Genomic DNA, 14,969 nt, shown 5'->3' on the forward strand with positions numbered 1-14,969 from the left:
CAGTAGATGGGAACTTCAACTATAACAGTAAATAAAACTTGCTTAGACAAATCAAAATTAAAACCTGCAGCTCGTGACGACACATTAATATCCTAAGACATGAAACGATCGGTTTGTGCGAGAAACCGAACATTATTTATATGATTTTTACCTCTAATACACCACTATGTCCAACTCCGTTCAGCTTCCTGTTAGTGAGGTCAAAAAACGCGTTCTGGTGACAGAAGTGATGTCTCGCCCATTTACTTCAATGAGCGCGAGACATCACTTCCGTTGTCAGAGCGCGATCAGACCTCACAAGCCGGAAGCTGAACGAAGTTGGACATAGTGGTGTATTAGAGGTAAAAAATTATATAAATACTGTTCGGTTTCTCGCACAAACCGATCGTTTCGTGTCTTAGGACATCAATGTGCCGTCACGAGCCGCAGGGTTTAATTTGGATTTGTCTATGGAAGTTTTTTCGACTCTTATTGTTCAAGTTCCCAATCACTGCTATTATTTGACTGACAGACGGCAGCGGTTGCAGTTAAAAATCATAATTTGCGTTCGACTGAAGAAAAAAAGACATCTACATCTTGGATGCCCTGGGGGTAAGCAGATAAACATCAAATTTTCATTTTTGGGTGAACTATCCCTTTAATGTACTAAAAACATATTTAAATCAGTTCATGTGAGTACAGTGGTTCAATATTAATATTGTAAAGCGACGAGAATATTTTTGGCGTGCCAAAAAAAACAAAATAATGACTTATATAGTGATAGCCGATTTCGATTTCGATTTCTGCTTCAGGAAGCTTCGGAGCATAATGAATCAGTGTATCGAATCAGCGGTTCGGAGCGCCAAAGTCACCTGATTTCAGGAGTTTGACACGTGATCCGAATCATGATTCGACACATAAGAATCATAACACTCCGAAGCTTCCTGAAGCAGTGTTTTGAAATCGGCCATCACTATATAAGTCGTTATGTGCTTTTGAAATAAAATGCCTTGCCTTGCCTTAAATCACATCCCTAATATAAGTGCTTACATATATCACAGAACTTCAGAACTTAAAGGGTTAGTTCACCCAAAAATCAAAATTCTGTCATTAAGTATTTACCCTCATGTCGTTCCACACCCGTAAGACCTTCGTTTATCTTCAGAACACAAATTAAGATATGAAATTTGAGAGGTATATGACTCGTCCATCAACAGCAATTTAACCGACACTTTCAAGGTCTAGAAAGGTACGAAAGACATTGTTAAAACCATCAACGTGACTGCAGTGGTTCAACCTTAATTTTATAAAGTGACGAGAATATTTTTGTGCGCAAAAACAAAACAAACATAACGACTTTATTCAACAGTCTCTTCCATGTCATCCTTACGTAGTTGCCGAAGTAAGCACAGTGAAGGCTTCCGTGTTTATGTCCGAATGCCGGCTGTATGAGAATGACACAGAAGAGAAGATATTGTTGAATAAAATCATTATTTTTGTTTTGTTTTTGTGCACAAAAATTTTTCTCGTCACTTCATAAAATTAAAGTTGTACCACTGCAGTCACGTCAACGGTTTTAACAATGTCTTTAGTACCTTTCTGGATCTTGAAAGTGAAAGTGTTAAATTGCTGTCTCTAGAGAATATACCTCTCGGATTTCATCAAAAATATCTTAATTTATGTTCCAAAGATGAAAGTCTTACGGGTGTGGAAGGATATGAAGGTGAGTAATTAATGAAAGAAATTTCATTTTTGGGTGAACTAACCCTTCAATAATTCAGGAAATACAGTTATGCATGTTGATAACTAGTTTACCTGCCTGCCTCAAACTAAACTTTGATGTCTTTAACCTTGCAAATTTTGTCAAGTCCATTGTCCATTGACGCGTAAAAGCTTGCAATTATTGTGTGTGGTCCACAAACATGGTCCACAAACATGCAAATGGGCATATTTAGCCATTGCATCAAAGTTTTTGAGCACCTGCCATAAGCATTGCATTTTTAAGATAGCGTGGAACAAATAAGTTATTGAACACAAAAACTCATCCTATGTGAACAGCATCTAAGTACCAAATAAGTAAGTTCAACATGAAACAAGCCTAATTATTCAGGGCGTTCAGGAAACTCAGCATAGTCAATTTTTAAAAAAAAAATAAATATTTTTGCACATTCCTAGTTTTCATTGCGTGGCCACTGTTTCTTCACAGGGTAAATTTCATGAGTACAGGGATTCCAGAAGAGAGGAGGAGAACGCAGTCCTGCTTAAGATGAAAGAGGAGCAGAGGAGAAAGGTACAGAATAAAGGAAGTGAAACAGATGGCCTGAACATATGAGCATCACCTCCACTTTTGCTTCATAGGAACACCACAGCTGGGCTTTGCCAAGAAAAAGAACTAACTCTGCCTAGCATATGCTATTGATTACCATGTTCTAGGTTATAGGAGGTATTCATGGATGAAGTAGTGTAGGTGTTTTCCAGCTGGCTGTATAGTGGTATTTCTGTGGCTTTGAATGTCGGTCAAACACAAACTTAACTTAACTGATATGCATCAAGTACAATAGGTCAGTCTGACCTATCATGTTGATATTGTTGTTTATTCATGCAAATGTGTAATTAAATTATTACAGCCACATATCTTGAATCCCTTTACATAAGTAGAGGAGACATTTCTGTTAGAGATGAAATTTTTATTAACTTACTACTGTTTTTTACAGACAGACATTTTGGAGGAAAAACAAAAACAACAGGAGGAGGACAGGAAGAGACGGGCTGAAGCTGACCATCGGCGGTATGGGCGCCTAATCATGACAAACCGCTTAAAAAACCATGACTGTCAGAATTAATAAAGGACTCTGAGACCACTAGTGAAAATGCTTATATTATGCATTTTTATAATTTGATGCCATTTTTTCATTACAAATTATATTGTCAACATTGCGATTTGAATGAATGAAAGTTGAATTGGAAAAATATCATGAATGTTTTAGTATTTTGGTTGCTTTAAGGACTCCACAATGACTGCATGAACTGTATCGTTTGAGTAAAACCTGATGATCAGGTTCTCCAGCATGATTTTAGATGATTCAGAGAGCATCTTTATATAAATAGCTACTTTTGTGTTTCATGGGAGAATTCATACAGGTTTCAAAATACATTTTGAAACCTATATAAAGTATGAAACACAACTTGAATACACAATTGGAGATAAATAAATACATTTTAGCATACTTTAAAAACGTATTATGGAAATAATTATCATGTATAGCTGTAATGTAATGCGCACGACAGGAGAATCCAAGAAACAAAACAACTTGTAACAAAACTCTTTTGTAAAAGATTACAGGAATAAGCTAAATAACACAACCACGTTAAACATTGACGACACGGTACAAAAAAAATAGACAGAACTCAAGGTTTAAATAAACAGGGAGAGTAATCAATGGAAGTATGAACAGGTGAAGGAATTACTTAACAACCAGGGAAACTAACAATGACCGGGAACTCAAGCAAAACAGAACATAGCAATGACTGAAAATGAAATCAAAACAGAAGTGTGAACAGAATTGTGAACTGGATGTAATGTTTTCAAGGACTTAATTGCATGTTAATTGTGTTTTATAGTTTAAATTTATATGAAATGCAATTAGATTAACTACAGTGTCCTTTTGACCCACTTAAGTAGGAGTTATAAGTACATCTTTATTCCCCAGTTTCACAGACAAGGCTTAAAGGGTTAGTTCACCCAAAAATTATAATTCTGTCATTAATTACTCAGCCTCATGTCGTTCCACACCCATAAGACCTTTGTTCATCTTGCCAAAAAAAAAAAATGTACTCAACAATATCTAGTGATGCTTTACGAATCTTTTGTTTCGAATCAGTATTTCGGAGCATGTATCAAACTGCCAAAGTCACGCCCCCCAGTGGTGAACCATTGAAATTTCGAAACAATTATGATGTAACGAAGACTCATTTACTGAAATCATGTGACTTTGGTAGTTTGATACACACTCTGAACCACTGATTCGAAACAAAACATTCGTAACGCTTCGAAGCTTCATGAAGCGGTGTTTTGAAATTGCCCATCACTAGATATTGTTGAATAAAGTCGTTATTTTGTTTTTTTGGCACACAAAAAGTATTATCGTCGCTTCATAACATTAGGGTTGAACCACTGTATTCACATGAACTGTTTTAAATATGTCTTTAGTAGCTTTCTGGGCATCTGAAAGTGTTTATTATATCTTGCTGGCAATGGAGGCCTCACTGAGCCATCGTATTTTATCAAAAATATCTTAATTTGTGTTCCGAAGATGAACGAGGGTCTTACGGGTGGGTAATTAATGACAAATTTTTCATTTTTGGGTGAATTAAGCCTTTAATCTAGTCTCAGACTAAAATCCATGTTTGAGCTGTTTTAACTGAAAGTAACTTGTACCGACATATCTTAAAATATGTCAGTGACATTGTTTTGTCTCAAGATAAAACAATGACACTGACATATTTTAAGACAAGTCAGGGCAAGTTGCTTTTAGTATATCTAATAACACGCTACAGTTAAAATTATAATTAAGCACTTTATGTCTTCTTTAGCATATTAGTCAACACATCAGAATAAGTGTACTTTAAAGCACAACAAAATATTAAAACATGATGTAAAATGTACTTTAAAGTAAAACCTAATTTTAAGAAACATTGTCATGAAAGTTTACACTCTTTAAGGTCACTTAAGTGGCTTTTATTTCCTTAATTTTATATTCTGAATATTTGAAGTACACTACCAGTGCTCATTCAGTAAAATTAAGCACACTTCTTTTTCACAATGGTAGAAACCTAGAAATTCCATAACAGTTCTAATGTAAAATTTTCCAAAATCATAAAATGTTTCTTTTACTTACAGATTCATTTGTGATTTCAACATGGTCTCTGTTAAAGCCCCACTGTTCTAATGAAGTAGGAGTATTCCATTGCTCGGAACAAGTTTTGAAATGTTCCGATGATGTTTTGCTTTCTTCAGGGTGAACTCGGCCTTCCTAGACCGTCTGGAGGCGAGAAATTCAGGTAGAATGTCTGAACCCGTGACCCAAACCCCTGAAAGCAGTAATGTCTGGCTGGATGATGATGACAAACCACAGGATACAGCCTTATCCACAGCACCAAACCCATCACAGGTCCATACAGACATTGCAGAGGAGGATGGTGAGTCTTAAACAAGATTTATATGCATCCGCCATGGCACTGTGTGTGTTTAGGTCTGTTTCATTTCACAGCACTTCTGGAAACGTCTCCATTTCGAACTCCCGAGTCTCAAAGCTTCCACGTGTGTGTGATATTAAACAGATCTCTCACCTCCATTGCTGGACAGCATAGCGTATTGTGTAAATAAAAAAATGTCCCAGCACTCTTGACATGTGATACTTTTAGATGTCCTTGTATATACAGACTTATGAGAGATTAAAGAGATTAAAGGGATAGTTTACCCAAAAATGAAAATTCTGTTCATCATTTTCTCACCCTCAAGTTGTTCCAAACCTGAAAAAAAGTCTCTGTTCTGCTGTACACAAAGGAAGATATTTGGAAAAATGTTTATTACCAAGCAGATCTCACCCTCCATTGACTACCATAGTATTTTTAATTTTTTTTCTACTATGGTAGTCAATGGTGGGCGAGATCTGTTTGGTTATAAACATTCTTCCAAATATCTTACTGTAAAGTAAACTCCTCTGGCCTTGGAGAAGCTTGAATCATTGGCATGCCTGTCTGACAACAGACTAATTTATGCCTGCAACTGCTGTAAAAACCCTGGTTAGCTCTTCGAGATCCAGTCTGGCAGCATTGTCATTACTTGGAAATGTGCCATGCTGTCTTAAGACTTACACTGCTCTAGTGTGGGTTAAAGAAATAGTTCATCTAAAACTGAAAATCAGTCAGTATTTACACACCCTCATGTGTGTTATTTTTCTGCAGAACAGAAAAAAGCGACTCTTCATGCTGCTCTTTTCCATAAAAAGACAGTTCATACAGCATGTCTGTCAAGCTCCAAAAAGGATGCGTCCTTAAAGGATTAGTTCACTTTCAAATAAAATTTTCCTGATAATTTACTCACACCCATGTCATCCAAGATGTTCATGTCTTTCTTTCTTCAGCTTCGAAGAGCTTTAAACGATAACAGATGAGGAACAAGGGTCTTATCTAGCGAAATCTTTTCTTTTTTTTCTAGGCTTGATTGTGTTTTGGGGGCACAGTTTAACATGTCTTAATGCGTCGTTTTTTTTTTTTTTTTTAATGCTGTATTTTTCATATATTTTAGCTTTATTCTACACCTCTGTTTCCACTGTCATATGAACGGCTCGTTTGACTTCCTGCTTCTATGAAGCCACTCCCTCTGAAATACGCAATGTGCTCAGATTGGTTAGCAGGTTGGTAGCTGGCCCTGTGTATCATGATTCGCTGAAGCGTCCGGAAACGCCACGGCCCTTACCATTCGTAGTTAGCGCTTCAGAGGAAATGTAAATAATAGCGCCTATATTGCTGTATCAAATTGAGCCAAATCAGACCCAGATGAAGAGGGTAAAGCAGAACCTCTCCAATCGCGCCTTTTAAAGGACGTTTATGAATGGTATTTCATTTTGTATTTGTCAAAGTGTTTAGATAAGCTGTCACTGCTGTTTGTTAGCTTTCAATATACAGTTTTATCCTGATTAAAGCTTTACTGTAACCGAATACATGACTGAGTAGTCGCATTTTTGTAAAGGTAGCATTTAATTTATAGCAAGAACAAATGTTTGTCTATGAACAAAGATGTTTGTTGGTGTTTGTTGCACTAGAACGTAGCTAACTGGCTAGCAGAAACGAGTTTCTCTTTGTATATGTCCTTGATGCATTAAAAATAGTAACAGAACTATAACATTATGTTTAAAAGACATGTACAAACAATAAAATGTACTTACAGTTTGAAGCCAATAAACAGCAGCTTCTGTTGTTAAAGTGGGAACTGCTTCATCTTTCAGTAATAGCCTTTGTGCAAATCCAGCATTAAACTCGTGTAAATTCTGGAAGCTGTCTTTAGTGCTGCATCCAGTGTAGAAAATATCACAGATTATAATTGGTTTCTATTATCTTTTGACGCGTCGCGTCGCGCAGCTCAGTGTTTATGTTAATAGCAAGGGTTTATGATGTCACCAACCCGGGAAGAAGCTTATTATAGTCCAAACCGGCCATTTTTGTAGGCAATAAACTGCCATAACTTTAAAAGATAATATCTCTGTTTGCATTGAACTTTCAGCAATGTAACTTTGCAGATACTGTTTATGCTCAAGCAGCAACATTACACACTAACTAAAGTTAACAAAGTGAAATCACATTGAACCACCCCTTTAAACTGTAATTAAATTATATATAGAAAGCGATCAAAATATGCTCCCTTTACAATCGCTGGAGCTGTCAATCAAACAGCAAGAGTGTTCTGGGGCCTCATTCATAAAGCATGCGTACGCACAGATTTGATTTATAAAATAGTCTTTGACGTGGAAAACGCGTGGTACGCACTTTTCTTTGTCAGATTACTGCAGGTTTTTGGAAATCTAAGATATTCTTGCAGCTCGCTATTCTAAATTAAAGGATTAAAGAGAGGCGTACGCTCGTTTTCTGTGTGTACATTCATTCTACGAATAACATGTACGCACATCTAAGAAATGATCGTAAGATCAAATTTAGGACGGTTTCTGCGCAACATTTTATAAATGAGGTCCCTGGACTCTCACCAAAACTCCTGCTAGAATCAATGAATCTCTTATTTACATTGTGTTTGCTCTGTTAGATATAGTGAAAACATCCATCACTGTGCAGAAATCGAGTTACAATTGATTTCTGCATTCATGCACTCAACATATCTCTGATCTAAATATAGTGCCACAATCTAAATACAATGTTATAATCAACAATTTTCATGATTAGTAAACCTTGAGAATTGTAATTAGTAAAAACGTGCTAAAAGTTTTCAAGAGAGTTCCACATGTAATACTTAACTATGTTTACACTGAAGTCTCACAGCAGACACGCCCCTTAAAACAGAGTGTTCAAATAGGAAAAATGCCTTTTATTAAATTATAACAATTTTTGATGTAAAAATCATACTTACATTATAAGTGCATCCCAGGAAACATTATACAATTATGCAGTTCATGACCCCTTTAAATAAATGACTATTAATGCATCTGTTCAGACGGCGATAAACATTTGCATGCCGTCATTGTGACAGATTTTTTGGACAGGGGTATAATCACTTTTCCATTGAAACCTGGCCAGCCAACAGGATTTGTGCTTTTGATAACCAAGTTATTCCACTTTTACAAAAGTGCAATTTACTGTCAAAGAATGAATCGCATGCAAAAATCTGACAGAATTTTTGTGCCAAACATTTATGTTGGCGTGAATAGGCCTTTATAGTAACTAAAATTGATGGTGCTTTTATGGTGAATTTTTTTCTTTTTTCTTTTTTTAGTATTGAAAAAGAGCTGTGTGACGATTTTGCTAAATTTCTTCTGTGTTCCATTGAGAAAAATAGCAGTAAATAATGAGAGTTTACATTTCTTCTTAGATGGATTGATCATTTGAAAACCAAAAATTATAAATACAATCTTACACTAAATCTGCTTCAAATCTGAGAATGACAGTGTATGAAAAACTATTGTTTATTCTATTCTGACAAACAGGCATGGAACTTGTATGATTCACACATAATGTTTCAGCCTCCTAAGTGGGTTTTGGAAATGACGTATGGTCCGACTATTGAGCCTGAATCTAGCTCCATATGTGGAGTTCTTCACCTTTTTTTGCCAAGAGGTGTGACTGTAATGGCCAGCTTTCCCATCTGCAGAGCCTATGTGATGGTGTGGGACTAATGTGCCATTCGCATTTAAACCGTCTGTATATATCTTCTCAGATGCCTAATGATACATTATGTTTGTGTGTTCAGCATCACTTACGTCTGAATCACGGCAAGGACCAAAGGTTGTATCCTCAGCTGAGGTTTGGGGTCAGCCAGGTCTTCTGATTCTCAAACTCACACCTCTGTCTCTGATTACCAGAAACATTAGATGTGTTTGTCTCCGAACCAAGAGAGTCTCAGAATGACCTTTCGTCTGGCTGCGGTTCGGCTTACTCACGGTAGAGATAGGACCTGCCCTGGCTAATGATGCTTCCATGAGCACAGTTCTCAGGCTGAAGGATGAGTTGCTAAGCGTTCTCTGTTTAACACTCTGAGGTCTGACGGTATCGCCGGCGATACCACCGTGTTTTTTTTCTTATCAGTGTGAAAGAGACTCAAAATACTCCGTCACTGTTGCACATACAATTAAGAGTTATACACCATTTTAATCTGTGGAATATCTTCTTTTATTTGTGTACACTCAGAGTAAAAACAGAATGTTGTGCTTTTTGTAAAATAAAGAAAACTAACATGATGCGTGATCTCTCATCTCCCTCTGAACGAACTCCAATCTGATAGTTCTCAGAAAATGAACTGTAACTTAGTGAATACTAATGACAAAAAAATAACACTTATGTCTAAAAAAACTTTAAGATGTCAGGTTTTAAATCATGTAAGTCAAATCGAAAACAAACCTTCTGTGTTTATGTAATCTGTATGAAAAATGAGCCATGTCAGAAATCCGTGTTTCAGCTCATTATCCGCTAATGCGGCCACGCCCACGGAGCCAGCGCTATTCAGACGCAAATTCAGTCAATACATGCATTCGTCATCTCAATCGTGTATTTATTGTCTTGAAAAGTGTTTATCTGGATGTAAAAGCCATGGTTAGCGATCTCTAGAAGACATGCAGTTAGTTCCTGTTTACTTTTCTTCTACAGACGAATTTTAGATGAGTTTTTGTTTCTTTAGCGCCCTCCTGCTGCTGTATGAATTGGAAACTCCATTCATGGAATAGCCTCTTCTTCTTTTAGATGAATTTGTGGACTAAAAATGCCCAGAGCGCCCTCCGACTTCAAGGATGAATTGAAAACACCAGCGCTCATAGTAAAGACAATGAATATTAAATAAATATAACTCCTCAGTATAGAAAATTGACATAAGCATATGAGAATCCAATATTTCTCCAAATGTGCATGCTTTTAAACTAAAAGCCTATATTCAGACTCTTTGCATCACAGAAATACATTATATTTTAAAGTATAATATAAAACCATTACTTTATATTGTAATAATATTTTTCTGTATGTTTCATATATCATAATGAGCTTGAGACATCACAGAAGGTTTTTTTCACAGCCTACCTGACTGAAATGCCTCATTAATATGCAAGTCATTTCAGCTCATTACTATCCAATTCTTTTGTCTTCTCAGGTGAGAATGGCCCATTTTCAGTGGTGATTCACGCCTCCTCGCATACTGTATTTCTTGGCAAAAAGTGTCTTACAAAAACTAAATCAATATATTGTTTTATATGAAGGAGTAACCAGCATAATTTTTTCATAATTCTGAAGCAAAAACTCTAGTCTACAACCTCCAATACCCTAAAGTCTTATGAACACAGATTTACTATACTTTTTTTGGCCTTATTTCAGTGACTTAAGTTTTTTGTTTTTTCAATAACCACGCATAAATGTTATTCCTTCAAAAACACAAACATGTACATACATGTTCCTCACATATTATTGTAGCCTAGTTTGTGCTAAATACAGTGTACTGACACTTTTTCTATTAATATGTTTATGAACAACTGAAAAAAGCACAAATGTCAGGGCATGTCAAAACTTCTCCAGGCCCCAAATCAGCCTCAGACTCCAGAGGGTTAACCACACCACTGAATCCAGCTACACCAAGTTCAAGCTGTATATTTACTGCAAAATTTTCTTTCTCGGTATTTGTCTTATTTTCCAGTAGGAAATATCTAAACATTCTTAAATCAAGATACGTTTACATGAGATGCTAAATGACCTAAGATATTAAGTTTTGTTTTATGACAAATGAATCAAAATTCTGTTCACACATAGTTTAGTTATGGGAGTGACAAACTATAACCGAACTCAAATCAATCAGAAAACCTGCGTTGTGTGAACGGAACTGGACAGCTCTGTCACGTCATACAGTGAGAGAGAACTGCTCTGCGCAGCACAAACCTGTGTCTACCGCATGTTGGGGATTTTTGTGTGTGGTTTTACTTTCAGTAATTTACAGCAACGGAGAGATGAGCTGTGTATCATTAAAAGGTTTTAGATCCGGTCACTGCTGTCCACCGGTGCTGCTCCCAGCAGTTTTGAGTTCTACATGCGACTCAAATGCCCCGCTCTCCACCATATATAAAAGCTGCTATCAGTTAATGAAGATTTGATGGATGAGCTTTATGGACGTCGCCATCTTTGATATTCCTTCGGTCACTGTCGCTATGGTTACTGGTAAGCGAATACAGGCTTGATTCCCGTTGCTGTTTGAACGAGACATTTCATGACTCAAACATGTAAGTAAATTCAGTTGTCAATCCCAAAAACTGACAGTGTGAATGTACTGTAGCTTGTGTGTGTGACAAGCTTATTCTGCTGCCGTGTGAACGTAGCCTTTGTCTTACCCCATTGGCAGATATTTCTTATTTTAAGCTTCCTTTTTCTTCAGACAGCATGACTTAATATCTTAGTAATTTTAGCAGTGTACTTAAAGATGAAGTGTATTATTTCTGCACATCCAACATCACTGAATTTAACTGGAAAAATAATGACTTCCATTTTCCGAACAACTCCACCCATAAATCAACCTACGAATAGATTACTTAAAGTTGACTCTTCATATTAAACTCGGATAAAAAATACACACTTTACCTTCAATTAAGTTCCTGTAGCTCAACTGGTAAAGCAAGGCATTAGTTCAAGTAAAAGCCTATAGCGTTAAAATGTATGCATTCATCTGAGCGTCTGCCAACGGCATTGAACGCCACTTATTCTGTCGGTTTCAAATTAGTTTTCTACCATCCTTTCACAGTTTTCCCAATTTAATAGATTTTCTGTTGCATTATGTGGGGCCTTTGTGTCCAATCACGGCCTTCCTATATATCCGGCATTCCTGGGATCTGTGTGTATGGGACATTTGTCTGCCATAGTGCTAGTTTTGTCCATTAGTGTGTGGTTTAGTGTGGGATCAAGATGCTGTTGTTTGCGGAACAGGCTGGCAGAAGCACTGCGGTGGAGACGAGTTCTCCCACCCTGTCTGTCCTGCTCCATGAACCAGATGAACCAGCAGGGAGGTCAATCTTGCACTGCGTAGCTGCATATTATTGGAGAGATGTGTGCCTTCGAGACTCAGGATCTGAAGTCTCCAGGAACAAGTGACCATGTTGCTCATAATTTTTTGGCAGCCTCGCACTTGTTCTTAGCCTGGTGTGCATGGAAATGCCAACCTAGAGTGATTCTGCATTAATGCTAGGAATATTAGCTAAACTACTGTACATTTACAGTTTGTTTGTGTTTTTCTTGTAGATTCTGACCTTATGTGGAACCTGGTGAAACTTCAGAATAGGTTTCCATACTATGAAAGAGATATGCTGGAAGACATCGTGAAAGAGTGTAATGGTGATTACCAGCGAGCATATGACCTGCTAAATGTGTAAATAAACACTTGTGGTGTGTGGTGCTGAATGATAGCTGAAAATTTGGCTGTTATTTACACACCCAAATGTTGTTTTGTGAGTAAATAATGTTTTTTTGTGTGAACTGTCCATTTAATTATTGAAGGCGCTAGGCATAAACAAAACATTCTAGTGTCCTTTGAACTGAAACAAAAACTTCTTTTTTAGTTCGTGCAGTTATTTTTGTTCTGACATAAAATGGATTGACACTAAGCCACAGAGAAAAGAAATCAAAACAATAAATCAAGATTTGAGTCTGCTGTGGGAACGTTTATGGGTCCCATGAGTACAGTTCACAGACTAAATGATGTAAATGATGTGCATTCACAAAATCCAAAGGCTAATTTATAATGAGGTATAGGACTAGAGGAATTCTAAACTCATCCACAATAGGGATGGACAGTGAAAAACCAAACCATCATACAGATCATTAGTTTCCTGATTGCTGTATAGGCTCCTGCTAGATCTCTACATGAATTTAAAAAGGCTGCCTCTGTTTATGTGAAATAGTGCACAACAGTCGCAACATAGAGGAATTGATTTACTTATAAACCATTAAAGACAAACCTACTGTGAGCTACAAGGCTGTTAATCAATGGAATATTCTTTTGTTGAAGCCATCAGCCCACATTATTTCAATGTATTTTTAAAGGTGCCCTAGAATTAAAAGTTGAATTTATCTTGGCATAGTTAAATAACAAGAGTTCAGTACATGGAAATGGCATACAGTGAGTCTCAAACACCTTCTTATATAAATCTCATTTGTTTGAAAGACCTCTGAAGAACAGGCGAATCTCAACATAACACCGACTGTTACGTAACAGTCGGGATCATTAATATGTACGCCCCCAATATTTGCATATGCCAGCTCATGTTCAAGGCATTAGACAAGGGCAGTCAGTATTAACGTCTGGATCTGTGCACAGCTGAATCATCAGACTAGGTAAGCAAGCAAGAACAATAGTGAAAAATGGCAGATGGAGCAATAATAACTGACATGATCCATGATATCATAATATTTGTAGTGATATTTGTAAATTGCCTTTCGTTAGCATGTTGCTAATGTACTGTTAAATGTGGTTAAAGTTACCATTGTTTATTCACGGAGACAAGATTGTCGTTATTTTCATTTTTTAAACACTTGCAGTCTGTATAATTCATAAACACAACTTCATTCTTTATAAATCTCTCCAACAGTGTGTAATGTTAGCTTTAGCCACAGAGCACTATCAAACTCATTCAGAATCAAATGTAAACATCCAAATAAATACCATACTTATGCGATTAGACATGCTGCATGACGAACACTTTGTAAAGATCCATTTTGAGGGTTGTATTAGCTGTGTGAACTTTGTTTATGCTGGTTAAGGCAAGTGCGAGCTCCGGGGGAGGGGAGCACGGGATTTAAAGGGGCCGTGCAGCCTGAATCGGCGCATAATAGGCAAAATAGGCAGTTAAAAAAATTAATTAAAAAATCTATGGTGTATTTTGAGCTGAAACTTCGCAGACACATTCAGTGGACACCTTAGACTTATATTACATCTTTTAAAAAGACGTTCTACGGCACCTTTAAAATAATCATGTTTAACAGTTAAATTCCTGGTGAAAAACTATATTACTTATGATTTTGTAGTTATACAGTCCATGAGAAGGCCACAGAAAAAGTGAACAGGCACTGTTGCACTCTATTCAACAGATTTAATCATGAGGTCATGGAAGGAACATTTTATGAAATGTGTCCTGCTTTAAACATTAAGATTTTAAATGATATATAAGATAAATAATGTGTTTAATTGTTAATAAATTGTGTTTGTGTCATGGGAACCGGCATGGGCTCCAACATGTAACGCAGTTGTGCGTCAGTCGAGTTTGTCAGTTTTCTCCTGTCATTTTCTGTACTCTCCTATCTCAATAAAGACAAAAACTCAAAAAATCTATCTTTAAAAAACTGTTTGTGTCATCTTTATTATTATTATTATTATTATTATCCTCAATTTTAATGTTTTAGAATTAATTGATATATTTCACAATTTGTTTATTTATTAATAAAAGCTGTGATGTAATCAGAAAGGCAACAGGGTTGATGGTAACAGGGTTGACAGTTTTACATTTGAATTTCACAACAACAAAATGCTATCTTCTATGTATGTTGTGCACATATTTGCTTATGTATTGTACAGTAGCAAGGAGAAGTTGAAAACAAGAGTGGAATCAGATTCAAAATGTGTCCAAATGAAGAAAAAGAAAGAAAAAAAAATGTGGTGATGTGTTTAGAAAAGTGCCTAAACTAACACACAGTAAATGTTATTCATTGTTAGAGTCAATTTACATATATGTAGCCTATATGAAGGACAC

The 14,969-nt window shown here is 36.4% G+C and overlaps 1 protein-coding gene across 1 annotated transcript in view; it reads left to right on the forward strand.

The window, feature by feature from the left end:
* The window catches only part of epsti1 (epithelial stromal interaction 1), a 28,808-nt gene extending 14,225 nt beyond the window's left edge, over positions 1-14,583 (forward strand). Inside the window, exons 8-11 of the mRNA XM_067408728.1 lie at positions 2,186-2,269; positions 2,694-2,767; positions 4,997-5,178; positions 12,466-14,583. Of these exons, the coding sequence (XP_067264829.1) occupies positions 2,186-2,269; positions 2,694-2,767; positions 4,997-5,178; positions 12,466-12,596 (471 nt within the window). The 3' untranslated portion in view covers positions 12,597-14,583. The remainder of the gene's footprint in view (positions 1-2,185; positions 2,270-2,693; positions 2,768-4,996; positions 5,179-12,465) is intronic.
* The last annotated feature ends 386 nt before the right edge of the window (positions 14,584-14,969 follow it).

The sequence above is a fragment of the Chanodichthys erythropterus genome, chromosome 14, assembly GCF_024489055.1.
Source record: "Chanodichthys erythropterus isolate Z2021 chromosome 14, ASM2448905v1, whole genome shotgun sequence".
Taxonomy (NCBI): Eukaryota; Metazoa; Chordata; class Actinopteri; order Cypriniformes; family Xenocyprididae; genus Chanodichthys; species Chanodichthys erythropterus.